Source organism: Oncorhynchus mykiss, chromosome 4, assembly GCF_057628025.1.
Source record: "Oncorhynchus mykiss isolate SJ-2025 chromosome 4, ASM5762802v1, whole genome shotgun sequence".
Taxonomy (NCBI): domain Eukaryota; kingdom Metazoa; phylum Chordata; class Actinopteri; order Salmoniformes; family Salmonidae; genus Oncorhynchus; species Oncorhynchus mykiss.
The window spans coordinates 69,334,555-69,348,211 of NC_143025.1; the positions used below are offsets into that span (position 1 = coordinate 69,334,555).

The window sequence follows — 13,657 nt, forward strand, 5'->3', positions numbered from 1 at the left end:
TTGATGGAGAAACTTTCGACTGGGTGGTGTGATTATTGTCAAATGTAGACAGTGGAACATGTTATTTTTATTTATTTAACTAGGTAAGTCAGTTCAGAACAAATTCTTATTTACAATGACGGCCTACCAGGCCAAACCTCCCCTAACCGGACGATGCTGGGCCAATTGTGCGCCTCACTATGGGACGCCCGATCACGCCAGTTGTGATAGAGCCCGAGATCAAACCAGGGTCTGTATCAATGCCTCTAGCACTGAGATGCAGTACCTTAGACTGCTACGGCACTCGGGAGCTCCTCTATTTCAGTGCCAGAAATATGTGAGGGAAAGGGACCGATTGTTATTAGATTTGAGGAGTAATGGGGTTTAAGAGCCAGGATTAAGTGAACTGCTGGGGAAATCTTCAGGGGATGTATTATTTAATTAAGTATTTCTTAGGGAAACAAGATTATTGGGTAGGATTAGACCTTCACTGTCTTTGGTCCACACTTCAGTCCAGTTGGTAGTGGTAATGCAGCTTAAAGTTGGTCGCCAACCCCATATAAAATTCACAGAAGAAGAAGAAGATTTTAAGACCAATTCAAACAAGGGGATTGTTCAAACGTTGCTGCCTACAGTGCAGCAGTGGAGGCTGCTGGGGGGAGGACGGCTCATAATAATGGCTGGATCGGAGCAAATGGAATGGCATCAAATACATGGAAACCATGTGTTTTATGTATTTGATACCATTCCACCCATTCCGCTCCAGCCATTACCACAAGATCGTTCTCCCCAATTAAGGTGCCACCAAACTCTTGTTTGGTGCCACCTTAATTGGGGAGAAAAGGTTATTTCTCTACTGACCTGGTGGGCATTGGAATGGGCTACAGCTGTCTGGGCGAAAGGAGAGGAGGAGCTAGATTCTTATTAGGGGTTCATGGCTCTGTTTAAATGCATTTTCGATCATCCTGTGGAGGGCAGAGAGGGGGGTCAGCGTCTGCTTCAGCTACAGCAGGGGAATCAGACGGCTGTTGAGTATGCGCTCACCTTCCGGACAGTAGCAGCTTCCAGTGAATGAAATGATCCGCTTTGCACACTAATCCGAAGAGGTCTGCGTGAGAATGTCCAGAGGGAACTGGAATGTCGGGACAACAACCTGACCCGGGACGCACTCATTGCGATGGCCATATGCCGGCTTCTCTCCCTCCTTCGGCGAGTACTCGGGATCAGCCCTCCTTGCCCACACAAGTATGTCAGAATCCGGGATCCACTAGAGCAGAGGGACAGTCACGTGATGTTTCATCCCCTGGATCAGGAGTGAGTATTCCAGATTCAGCTCTTCATGCTAGACTCTTTTTGGTGTCCTTCACTCTGGCTGACTGTCCCTCATGCACTGTGTATACAACTTTAGTGGATTCCGGCGCTGCAGAGAACTTTATGGATCAGACCCTTGCCTCCTCCCTAAACATTACCATCTACCTGCTCTCCTCTCCTTTTACGGTTCAAGGTTTCGATTGTCGGCCATTAAGATCTGGGACCATCACACACATCACTCAACCACTCACTTTCACCATGGAGTACAATCACCAGGAGAGCATCTCCTTCTTCAAGTGCATCAGTTCACAAAATCATCCTCGGCCTCCCTTGGATCCAACACCATAACCCTACAATCTCATGGTTGAGGATGAAAATCACAGACTGGTCATCTGAATGCCCGGAAGACCTGCTTCCCTGTCCCCTGTGGAGCCACGTCGGTTGAGAGTCCTATAGAACTGCTATTCCGTATGTGCTCAAACTAAGTCCCCCCGGAATGCTCCAGCAGGGAAGCTCCTGCCGCTTGGTCACATCATTGACCTTGGTCACATCTATCACTGACTTTGTAACCGATCTTCCCACCTCTTGATGGTTTCACCACCATTCTGGTGGTAGTGGATAGATTTTCAAAGTCATGTCGATTAATCCCTCTTCCTGGTCTCCCCACTGCTCTCCAGGTTGCTGAGGCACTCTTCCAGCAGGTCTTCTGGAATTATGGCCTTCCCGAGGACATCATCTCCGACCGTGGCCCCCAATTCACTTCACGAGTTTGGAGGGCCTTTTTGGAGAAGCTCGGGGTTACGGTCAGCCTCACTTGCCAGTTTGTCAAGTCAACCAGCGTTTTTGTGTAAGCTCCTGCTTTTTCCCCAGTCTCTCTTTTCTCAGCCTCCTGGTTTTTGACCCTTGCCTGTCCTGACCCTGTACCCACCTGTCTGACCACTCTGCCTGCCCCTGAGCCTGCCTGCCATCCTGTACCTTTGCCCCACCTCTTAATTACTGACATCTGCCTGACCTGAGCCTGCTGTCCTGTACCTTTGCGCCTGTTGCTGTAATAAACATTGTTACTTCGACACGGTCTGCATCTGGGTCTTACCTTGATACCTGATAGGTGGGTGAGTTACAAATGGAGAAACAACTGGATGTGTAAGGTATTTTTATTATGAAATACTAGGTAAACTCCAGCAGAATGAGAGAAACACAAAGACTCAAAACAAGGAATTCCGCCATGCCTAATTTATGTAAATGTATATTGCTGCTGTCAATTATGACCAGCACGTTTACCACTGCATTCAGTCTGAACCCTAGAATAAGCAGGAGGACAGCATTACACAACTGGGAAAAACGGTAGCAAAAAAACAGAACACCACAACACTTAAGGTTCTTACAGACAGGCTGCGGTAAGTGGCAAAGAGGTCTCATAGACTTCAATGGGAATAGGGTGGTGGGCAGAAAAACGCAAGCAGTTTTGCAAGCGACACGGTTTGTGGTGACTGGCCGCCGACCAGAATGCATCTTGTCAACCACTCAAACAATGCATTAATGACAACATTCCAGCTGACAGCAACCGGGACCGCTGGTCTCTACACACAGCAGGTGATTTCTCACAGTTCAATTGCCGTTTGATAATATATCCTCTTAAATGTAATGGCAAAATGTAGATTTCCACCTAAATAGGCATACCCAAAAGTAACTGCTATTCATGTGTAATTATATGATTCTGACATGCAAGAACTTGATATATTTGGAAAGATGACATCTGGAAGATTATGAGGAAATGATCAGAAGATAGGAGTTACAGTATATAGTTCAGAATAAACAAGCTCAAGCACACACAAAATAACTTTTATTTTTATTTTGAAAGTCATCTTTCATTGACAAGCTATAAGTGAATTATTGCTGACTAGAGCTGGAAACACATCAAATGGCTTCCACAACATGTGAACAATACCAGGGAAAAAATGGGTTTGATAGACCTAACAACTAGAAATGGGCAGATGTTTTAGTAAGTGGTGTCAAGTGTGGTTCCTAACAACCTAAGGAATAATTTGATGCCCCCCATGTAGCTATATCTCAAACACAGACCAAATCGAAGCTTACCTTGTAAGATGTTTGAAAACAGGCAGACGAATAAGATATCCTCATTATCTGTGAAGTCCAAGGAACAACAAGGTGAGTACAAAAATGTATTGTATGCTGCTGCCTAAATGATGTAATATACCAGGGAGATATGTATATGGTAGCTAAGAAAGTAATATTAAGTGTATGTTGTGTAGTAAGCTGTTAGTAGCCCATGTGCCTCAACCTAATAATTTGTCCCCGTTTCCCCTACTTTCGCCTACTGTTCTGACTTGGTAGTGCACATGTAGCCTATAGCCTGTTTTAGAGAAATGTAATCATCAAATATTGTAAGAGCTTTCAATGTCTGCTTATATGCCCCCTTTATTTATCCTACTGTTCTGACTTGGTGTACAGGGAGAAAATTGTAAGAACTGTCCATATTCTGAATTCTGTTGCTGTACATTTCAAAAGTGTTGAATAAATAGTTGTATTGACCAAGTCCGTCCTTCGAAATTACGGATTGCCTCTTATCCACTCGTCGTTCCCTTATGGCATCGTTTGTACATCTCAATTGTCAGTAGAAACCACATTTGTTTAAGAAAGTCAGCCATACCAGCTGTTTTTTTCAAAGGCAGTAAATGAGGCTGAATTAACTGTTTCAGTGCCAGACAAGGCTACACTGATGTGTGGAGGTGTAGCAGTTGTAAGGTGTTGCGACTGCTGTTGAGCACCGTTTGTCACCATTATAGTGCAATTAATGTATTGTTTAGTGTTGTGTAGTGGAATTGCTGGCATGCATCTACAATGTTCTTGTTTTTTGTTTGCCGCACCAGGATATACATGCTAAAATCGCCACTGAAATAAATACAACATCCCCTGAAGATTTTCCCAGCAGTTCACTTAATCCTGTCTCTTCAACCCCATTACTCCTCAAATTGAACAACAATCGCTCCCTTTCCCTCCCATATTTTTTTCATTTTTTTATTATTATTATTATTATTTTAATTTTACCCCTTTTTCTCCCCAATTTCGTGGTATCCACTTGTCTCATTGCTACAACTCCCGTACGGGCTTGGGAGAGACGAAGGTTGAATGTCATGCGTCCTCCAATACACAACCCAACCAGCTTCTTAACACATGAAACTGAACAGCCTATAGCGATATCATATCAGCTTTTCAGAGGTTAAGCGTTAGAATGGGGATGTAGCTCAGTGGTAGAGCGCATGCTTTGCATGTATGAGGCCCCGGGTTCAATCCCCGGCATCTCCAATGTAGTTTCTTTTGCATTTTAATAGCACTGTTCTATTTGATGCGTTTCGATGTAAAGCTAGCTTTGCTAGCTGTTATTATATTTACAAATATTTTATAGTTAAAATGTAAAATATATATATATCCAAGCTCTGCATACTTTCGTGCGTGCTGTCGTCAGACGTTTTTGGGTAACACGCCCACATACGTGCCAGACAACTGTAACCAGGGTGAACGGATGTTTTGAAAAATGTCTGCCTCCATTATCAACATAACCAATTCTAACGTTAGCTAACGTAAACAGCAGTAACTTCGGGATTATATTATAAAGACTACACATTACATCAGTTACATAGATTAGTATAGATTTCAACCATGCAACTAAAGCATCTGAAGACGCTTTTAACGCCCCAAGTAAGCTCGGCCATTTTATTACTACATTAGCTAGTAACGTTAACCACCTCAGCTAACGTTAGCTAACAAACTAGAATGCTTTGATGACTGACGTTAGCTTGCTGCTAGCTAGCCCTAGTATACCTCGATGTGTTATGTACTGAATTTTCTACCTCCAGCTTCACCGTAAATGTATATATTGCTGCCACCAGCCCCACATTGAAAGTCAGTATTACAGGATAGCAGTCTCTTATTTTCCTGCATCACACTAAACAGAAATCTCCACACTTAGTGCCCTTTAGGTCTCCAACCTAGGCTATTGCTGTTATCTGTCCCTTCATCTCACAGCACTTTTCTCAACCTGGTCATGTCTTTCGGATGGTCTGATGGCACACGTGGTGCAAAGTATACTGTCACTTAGGCACAGTTACTTATTCAATTCCCACCTTAAAAGGGAACAGCATAGGTTTCTTCACCAGCGTCAATAATCCAGAGTAATGCAGATGTGAAATGTATACAACTGCATCCCGATGAGATTCGGTTTCATGTGGCGATATCCAGATGAACAATGTCTTTGTGCGTCTGCATTGCTTGCTGTTTGGGGTTTTAGGCTGAGTTTCTGTATAGCACTTTGTGACATCTGCTGATGTAAAAAGGCCTTGATAAATACATTTGATTGATTGATTGATTGATAGATATCTAGCAAGCCTCAGCAAGTGTCCTTAACTAGCTAGATAACTTTTTACTAACGTTAGCTAACTTATGTCCATTTTTTTCTTCAACTGAAGGTCCTAGAGGTCAGGGTGTGTAGACTTTTTGGTGTGTGTGTAGACTTTTTGGTGTGTGTCCAGAGGCAGGATTGACGAAAAACACTGCCAGGTTCACTGAGGCTACAGCTAGTTACCCGTGCGAAGTAACTATACTGACATGGTATCCAATTTGTTGTCCCTTTACCACAGGAGGGAGCTGCAAAAGTGACTTGTATGACATGGGCACCGAATAATAGCAAATTTGCTGTATGCACTGTGGACAGAGTGGTCTTACTGTACGATGAGCAAGGAGAGAAAAGGGATAAGTTCTCTACTAAGCCTGCAGACTCTAAGGTTAGTAGGCATCTCAGTAGTCAAGTTTGACTATCATGTAATCCTCTCATCAATGGTGTACACACAACCTTTTGTCTGACCAGTTTGATACCGGAAGCTTTTCCCAGAAACACTCACACACAGCTTGCAACTGAATCTGGATTTTCGATAGAGTGATAATGTTCTTGTGATATGTATCGTCTTGCAGTATGGAAAGAAGAGCTATGTTGTCAAGGCCATGGCATTTTCTCCTGACTCCACAAAAATTGCCATTGCCCAAACTGATAACATAATCTATGTCTACAAAATCGGAGAGGAATGGTAAGAATGCTTCTGGTATTTGTATTTAGGCTAGGTTTGGATTCACAGATGGCCCTCTCTACCATCTCTTTGTCTCAAGTGTGATGTTTCTTCTTTATTTCTCACAGGGGTGAGAAAAAGGTCATCTGCAACAAATTTGTACAGACAGTAAGTAATCACACATTTCTGGGATGAGATAGAACTATGTTCAAGCTCTCTTTTGAGTTATTTACCAAAATACAAACAACAGTCAATTTAAAACCAATCTCATTGTGTTTCAGAGTGCTTTGACTTGTTTGCTATGGCCAGCAGAACACGCTATCGTTTTTGGATTAGCGGAGGGAAAGGTAAGTCATTTACACAATCAATGTTTTTTTACTGCCAGTATTTTCAATTACAGGAAGTACTATGAGTTTTCAGAACATTGTGTTGGATCTTGATAAGTTTTGTTTGCTTCCTCCCAGGTTCGCCTTGCCAACACAAAAACAAACAAGTCATCTACGGTCTACGGAACAGATTCCTATGTTGTCTCATTGACATCAAAGTATGTGCCTTTCTTTCTTTTTCTTTCTTTAAACCCTCTCATTCAAAGTTATAGTCTGATGTTGTAGCTCGAATGCTGTACTCCTCTCTGTCTGCTAGTGTTTCTGGGAAGGGCATGCTCTCAGGCCATGCAGACGGGACTGTTGTAAGATATTTCTTTGATGACGAAGGCTCAGGAGAATCTCAGGTACTGTACCCAATACTGACATTAAATCATTTCAATGTGTCCCTGGGAATTTTCTCAAAGTACTCCTTGGGTCAAACCTTTTGCTCTCACATTTCACTGTTAAAAAAAACAACATCTTATCAGGTAGATGCGTTGATGCATGTCTCTCCAATCTTTTTACAGGGCAAATTGTTGACCCACCCTTGCCCACCATATGCCTTGGCATGGGGCACCAATAGCATCATAGTGGCTGGATGTGACAAGAAGATAGTGGCCTATGGCAGGGAGGGTCACATCCAGCAGACTTTTGACTACAGCCGAGACCGCTCGGAGAAAGAGTTCACTGTGGCTGCCACCAGTCCCAGTGGACAGTCTGTGGTCATCGGCAGCTATGACCGGTCAGTCTTCATTTTGATACATCAGTATACAAGTAATAAGCATGATATTACAAACTTATCTTACATTGCATGGAAGCAGGAAGTTCTGAGTGATAAACTGTTTTGTTCAAATTATATAATTTCAGATTGAGAGTCTTCAACTGGGGTCCTCGGAAAGGTGCATGGGACGAAGCCTCCCCTAAAGAGATTCCAAACCTGTACACCATCACTGCCTTGGCCTGGAAGAAGGATGGCTCACGCCTCTGTGCAGTGAGTAACCATACATGAACGAACACACCTGTTCGCAACAGTAATGAAATACTTGATTTAGCTCCCAGTACTGTAGAAAGTAGACTACACGTTGCCTTTCACAGCTTTTCGCAATTCTAACTTTTGTGACAGCTTCATAAACATGTTTTTGTCAATCCCTGTGTTCAGGGTACACTGTGTGGGGGAGTGGAACAGTTTGACTGCTGCCTACGGAGGAGCATCTACAAGAACAAATTTGAGATTACTTATGTGGGACTGAGTCAGGTACGTTGTGGTATTCACCTCCTTCAGTTCAGAACGATAGCGGGGCACTGCAGTTAATCTGACGGGGAATGTTCAACTTGAGTCCTTGAGTTGTGGCTCAGAGACATGGTTGTATTGAGCTTCACTTATCATCACACCACCCTCCCAACAGTTATTTGTGACTTATTTCCTTGCGGGTTTGAGGCTCTGACTTACTAACTGAACAATGTGTCTCCAGGTGATTGTAAAGAACCTGTCTACAGGGATGCGGGTGGTGCTGAAGTCCCATTACGGCTATGAGATAGACGAGGTGAAGATCATGGGGAAGGACCGCTATCTGGTGGGCCACACTTCTGATACCCTGCTACTGGGGGACCTGGCCTCCAACAAGCTCAGTGAGGTATGATGGTCTGGCCATTCACGAATCCTTTACTCTGCTAGTTCAGGTAATTCTTTCTCTACCTGCTCATGTGTGTGGTATACAGACTCGAATTTGAAGTGAGCCGTTGGAAGAATCAAGACACTGAGTGCAAGAGATGTTTTTTTTATGGCCCACCGTCCCCTCCTCTGTGTGAATATTCTTCCATATTGTCTGTGGCACAGTGAGAAACAAATTGCTCTATTAGAAGTTCCAAGGACTTGTTTTAAAAGTTCAAGGGCTGTCACGGTTCGGTGTGCTAATCCCTGTTTAACGGAGCATTTTCAAAGAGCCTTCACTGGAGCTGGAGTGCTGCTGTCGGAAATGACAGACATACGCGATAACAGGCTGCAGTATGTATGTGTGTGTGATGTAGTGTAAAGCAGGAAGTGACGCCCACCGCACTTCGCCCCGGGTAAACAAAGACCCCTCTGCCGTTCTTTTTTCAGGTTGCATGGCAAGGCTCCGGGGGGAATGAAAAATTCTTCTTTGAAAATGAAACGGTACGATTCCATTCTTCTGTCCCTGTTTAGCTTTGTCTGCAGTTAATGTGCTGTAGTGAAGAGTTTTCAGGTTCTGCAATCCCAACTTATGAATAATAAAATACACGTCATGTCCCTGTTAACTACCTGTCATTGCTTCTTGAACATAGGAATTCCGAATTCTCTCCTAATGTTAGGGAGCCAGCTGCTGACTGTGATGTGTTGTGTCAGGTGTGTATGATTTTCAACGCTGGGGAGCTGACGCTGGTGGAGTACGGCAGCAACGACATCCTGGGATCAGTGAGAACTGAGTTCATGAACCCACATCTAATCAGGTTGGCTTTCACTCATTCTCCTCGTAATGCATATATTTATAGCATATTATATTATAGAAAGCAGTTGCATTTTCTAACGTCACTGAGACATTTTTTGCTTGTCTTCTACTCTTATGTGAAGAATGGCCACTAGGTGGTAGTGTTGAGCTTTTGTTTGTACATGACAGTCGGGTATACTTTGAATGCATGAGAAGGGCAAGCGTTTTGCATGCAGCTGTCAAGTCCGTTTTCAGTGCACAAAGTTAGTCATTACAAATCCATCCTAATGTATTCAGGCTGTCAAGATTGTCAGATTGGAGATATTTCTGTGCTAATGTTTGGATGTTCAGTTTTAACATTCCCCCTCTGCTTACGTATATGTCTACCCCACACCGTGTCTGCATCTCTAGTGTTCGTCTCAATGAGAGGAAACAGAGGGGGGTTGAAGGCAACAAAAAGTTAGCTTACCTGATTGACATCAAGACCATTGCCATTGGTAAGTGTGTGTGTCATGTCCTGAATATGTGTGATGCAGAGTGTTTGCTCCTTGAGATGGTGAACCGAGGACACGAAGACATGACTTCTGTGCTGCAGAAGGGTTGTCTTCTGGTCAAGGTCAAGCCAAGGTCATGACTCTGGTGCTTGTTGACTACAGCTTTTATTCTCAGGCCTTTAGTTTTTCCAGAAATGTAAAATTGTGTCGTGTTTTTATCTAGGCTATTACTATCTAGTGAAGGAATTTGCATCCAGAGTGACAGTGTGAAGTAATTGCTAAATATTTTAACTAAAAGTGTCAGTCACCTTCACTCCAAGGCCAAGTTCCAGCCCTCCCATCCATTCTTATTTGCAGATAAAGAGAGTCTAACACACAAAGACGCTGACCTGCCCTTTTTGTGATGGATGATACCCATTCATGTAAAGGCAGGCAGGCGCTGCTCCGAGCGACTTGGTCCCCACGTTGCTAGGTATTGATTAGGTAAACGACTGTTTGATTTTAGCGGGCCCACCCCATCCCTCTCAGACCCCACTCCTCCCCTCTCTCCCCTGGGGCAACTTAAGACGCTAGCGCCTGTGAGGGCCAGTAGAGAATGATGCTGAGACAAACAGGCATATGCCGCTTCCAGATAACGGGCCTTTCAATTAGGCGCTGACCCCATGGTGGGCGGGGTGGTGGGCGGCGGTGTAGAGTCTAAAGCACGGCCCAAGCCCAGACCCCGCCGCTGTGCAGGGCTGAGCTGAGCGCCATCTGCCCAAGCCCTGTCCACTTCCTGTGCTAATTAAGTCCAGGCATGTCCTTCTGTCGCTGCCGAACAGTTTTTTTGTTCAGGTGGTGAAAATGAGAAACAACCTCCATCCAATTTATTTCTCCCCTTTGAATGACAGGAGCAGTTTCTCTTTTTTTTTTGTCGCTTCTCCCCTCCCTCCCTCTTTCCTTCCCTCCCTCGCTCTGAAAGTGTAAATTGGAAAATGCTTTTTTAGCTTCTCAGAAGCTTGATTACAGAATAAAAGGAGAAGCGATGCCAGACCTCTCTGTCACATGATCCATTAGAGAATCATAGATGTTTGTCAGAGTGGATGTATACTACTGTGAACACTGACATATTCATATTGCATCATGGCTTTGTTCTGTAGGCCCCTCACTTACAACATACCGTTTTATCTCTTGTCTCTAGCAGATATATAGATATATAATGTGGCTTTAAACACGATACACCACCTAGTAGTACAAACTCTGGAGTTGAGAATGTTTTCCTTCTCGGTCTCTCGATGCCACCAGTCATTGATTGCTGCTACGACCTCGAGGCACAGCTCAGGTAATCTCTCTCCCTCCCACTCACAGTGGATCTGGCCGGCGGATACAACCTGGGAACCATCAACCACGACTCCAAGATTGACTGGCTGGAGCTCAATGAGACGGGGCGCAAGCTACTCTTCAGGGACAAGAAGCTGCGGGTGAGGCAGCAGCAGCAGCTCAAAGTAGCGGGCTGCCTAGAGCTATGCCTGTTTGATGTGCTCGCCCTGGGCAAAGGATGCCAAGCATTTTAATTGGGAATCCCTTTGGGAGCTTTTGACTGAAAAGTGACTCATTGTACTCAGATGTTTCGCTATGGTTTAGAATTTGTTGTCGAGGACCCAGTAGAGCTGAAATTCTGGTTTTGAAAGGTGCATTACTGCTCGGATTTGAGTTTATTTGAGTAACAGACCTGCTTCATGTGATTCCTTGCATCACTGCCTAATCCTCTAACTCTTCTCTCTCTCTCTCTCTCTCTCTCTCTCTCTCTCTCTCTCTCTCTCTCTCCCTCAGCTCCACCTGTATGACATAGAGAGCAGTGTTAAGACCACAGTGTTGAGCTTCTGCTCCTACGTGCAGTGGGTTCCTGGCAGTGACGTGGTGGTGAGCCAGAACAGAGGAAACCTGTGTGTGTGGTACAACATCGACAGCCCAGAGAGAGCCACCATGTTCCCCCTCAGGGTGAGGGCAGGCGCAGGGGGGGGGGTCCGGCCAGCTCATATGCTACTGGCAGGGCTAACGTTAGTCACCGTGTGGCTGAACTACTGAGCTGACTACTTTCTGTTTATAGACCTTGAAGTTTAATACCCAATGTGACCAACTGTGTGTCGCTCTTCTTTTTCACCCCCCAGCCGCTCAGAAACATTCATTTAGTAATGCCTGTGTTCTTATTGTCCTCCTCTGTCTTGACGAACCTTTGATTAAGTCTCTGAGTGCAGTGAAAGGCACACAGTGTAATTATCTCCTAGCAGGTAGAACTATAAGGGCTGAGAATAGGGCTGATTTGGCCTCTCTGTTTTCCACAGGGGGATGTGGTGGATCTGGAGAGGTCCAATGGTAAGACAGAGGTGATTGTGACTGAGGGGGTCAACACTGTGTCCTACACCTTGGACGAGGGCCTTATCGAGTTTGGAACAGCTATTGACGATGGCGACTATTATAGGTTAGTATCTACCTTGTAAGAATGCAGTGGGTCTTTCGGAATGCACAAAAGTGGCAGCTTACAATGTATTACAATTCTAGTTGCTGAATTGGTTTTTTGATAAGATCCCTAATTGTGCAACATCCAGGGTGGAATTCATGTGGGTTTAGAATGCAACTATTTTGGTCTGCATTCCACACTCAATGCCGCCTATTTGAAGTGCATGTAGTCTATTTTTGACAACTGCCACTTTTCTTCTTCAAAGAGGGGCTTAGGTGGTGGGGTCGTGGCAATGGGTGCTGTCGACCCCTTTCTGAGCGGCTGAATTTTGTAGAAATTCAGCCACCTTGACACTGTAGAGAAATGTGTGCATTTCAGAACATTTCATACAATGAATTCTATTAATTTGGTCTAATGGCTAATACTGTGTTATTTTGCTCAGACATACTCACAAAATGAATACTGCTATATTCATTGTTTTGGGAATCTTAAATTCTCCCTGACTATGTAGCTTTTATTTTGGTGATTGTTAGTTCTCAAAGATTATATTATACAAATATATATATATATATTTTCTACATACTTTGTATATGTACATATTTAGTTGTTTAAGTTTACACTGAAACATTTTTAAATCCCGAAAATTCAATTGTACGCTGTTTGGACCGAAAAAATGCTTAGGCGGAAAAATGTTCAAACTGTCACCCTATAGCTGCAAAAAAGAGGGTTGTTTTTCTGTTGAATCTGTTTTTTCTAGTTACACTTTGTTGCTCTCTCCTGCTGTGAGCTGTCCCTGTGGATGGTCCTGCTGTGTGACTCACGTGTGTGTGTGTGTGTGTGTGTGTGTGTGTTCCCTCAGAGCTACAGCGTTCCTGGAGACTCTGGAGATGTCCTCGGAGACGGAGGCCATGTGGAAAACTCTGAGCAAACTGTCTCTGGAGGCCCGCCAGCTCCACATCGCAGAGAGGTCAGCACAACGGGGGACCACACGCATACTGCGTCACTCATGCCTCAACATACACTCATGTCGTTGTGCGTGTCCCCAAGGGGGCTCGGTAAAACCTAAACAACAGCACCGTTAGGCTTATCTTCTAATACAATCCTTTCTCTCGCTCTCTCTTCGTTTTAACTTGTGAAAAGTGACTCGCCTCCCGTGAAGACGTTTAGCCCGGAGCAGCCTCCTCCCTCCTCAGTGTTTTTATCTGAGCTATGCGTACGTGACTGGGGGGGGGGGGGGGGGGAGAAATAGTACAGCGCTAAGCAGTTCACCCAGAACTGAGAGTACTCTGTCACGTTGAAAGATGTGTCCCTGGCTAGAAAAAGCTATATCTCTCTCAATAGGACTCACTTAACTTACTCTGGTGGTGCTTACTTAAGCTTTTGTGATTTCTTATTTTCTTCTTCTTTGTCTCTCGCTTTTTCTGCAGGGTGAAAGTTAGATTTGACTGTAGCATGGCATCAGTAACGCAGCGGCCGTTCCTGATGTATGGGGGTTGATTTACATAAATCATGCAGAGGGGGGGAAAAAAAAGGTTTTGTC

The 13,657-nt window shown here is 44.3% G+C and overlaps 1 protein-coding gene and 1 non-coding gene across 2 annotated transcripts in view; both read left to right on the top strand.

Annotated features, from left to right (window-relative positions):
- Positions 1–4,545: 4,545 nt before the first annotated feature.
- Positions 4,546–4,617, top strand: trnaa-ugc (transfer RNA alanine (anticodon UGC)). Its single transcript has one exon. It is a non-coding gene; the product is annotated as a tRNA-Ala (tRNA).
- A 158-nt stretch (positions 4,618–4,775) lies between these two features.
- Positions 4,776–13,657, top strand: part of ift172 (intraflagellar transport 172) — a 28,405-nt gene continuing 19,523 nt past the window's right edge. The window contains exons 1-18 of the mRNA XM_036975844.2: positions 4,776–5,010; positions 5,949–6,092; positions 6,280–6,392; positions 6,500–6,539; positions 6,653–6,718; positions 6,836–6,915; positions 7,014–7,101; positions 7,264–7,478; positions 7,604–7,727; positions 7,896–7,991; positions 8,209–8,370; positions 8,838–8,891; positions 9,102–9,205; positions 9,595–9,680; positions 11,025–11,137; positions 11,490–11,657; positions 12,002–12,138; positions 12,977–13,084. Of these exons, the coding sequence (XP_036831739.2) occupies positions 4,972–5,010; positions 5,949–6,092; positions 6,280–6,392; positions 6,500–6,539; positions 6,653–6,718; positions 6,836–6,915; positions 7,014–7,101; positions 7,264–7,478; positions 7,604–7,727; positions 7,896–7,991; positions 8,209–8,370; positions 8,838–8,891; positions 9,102–9,205; positions 9,595–9,680; positions 11,025–11,137; positions 11,490–11,657; positions 12,002–12,138; positions 12,977–13,084 (1,937 nt within the window). The 5' untranslated portion in view covers positions 4,776–4,971. The remainder of the gene's footprint in view (positions 5,011–5,948; positions 6,093–6,279; positions 6,393–6,499; positions 6,540–6,652; positions 6,719–6,835; positions 6,916–7,013; positions 7,102–7,263; positions 7,479–7,603; positions 7,728–7,895; positions 7,992–8,208; positions 8,371–8,837; positions 8,892–9,101; positions 9,206–9,594; positions 9,681–11,024; positions 11,138–11,489; positions 11,658–12,001; positions 12,139–12,976; positions 13,085–13,657) is intronic.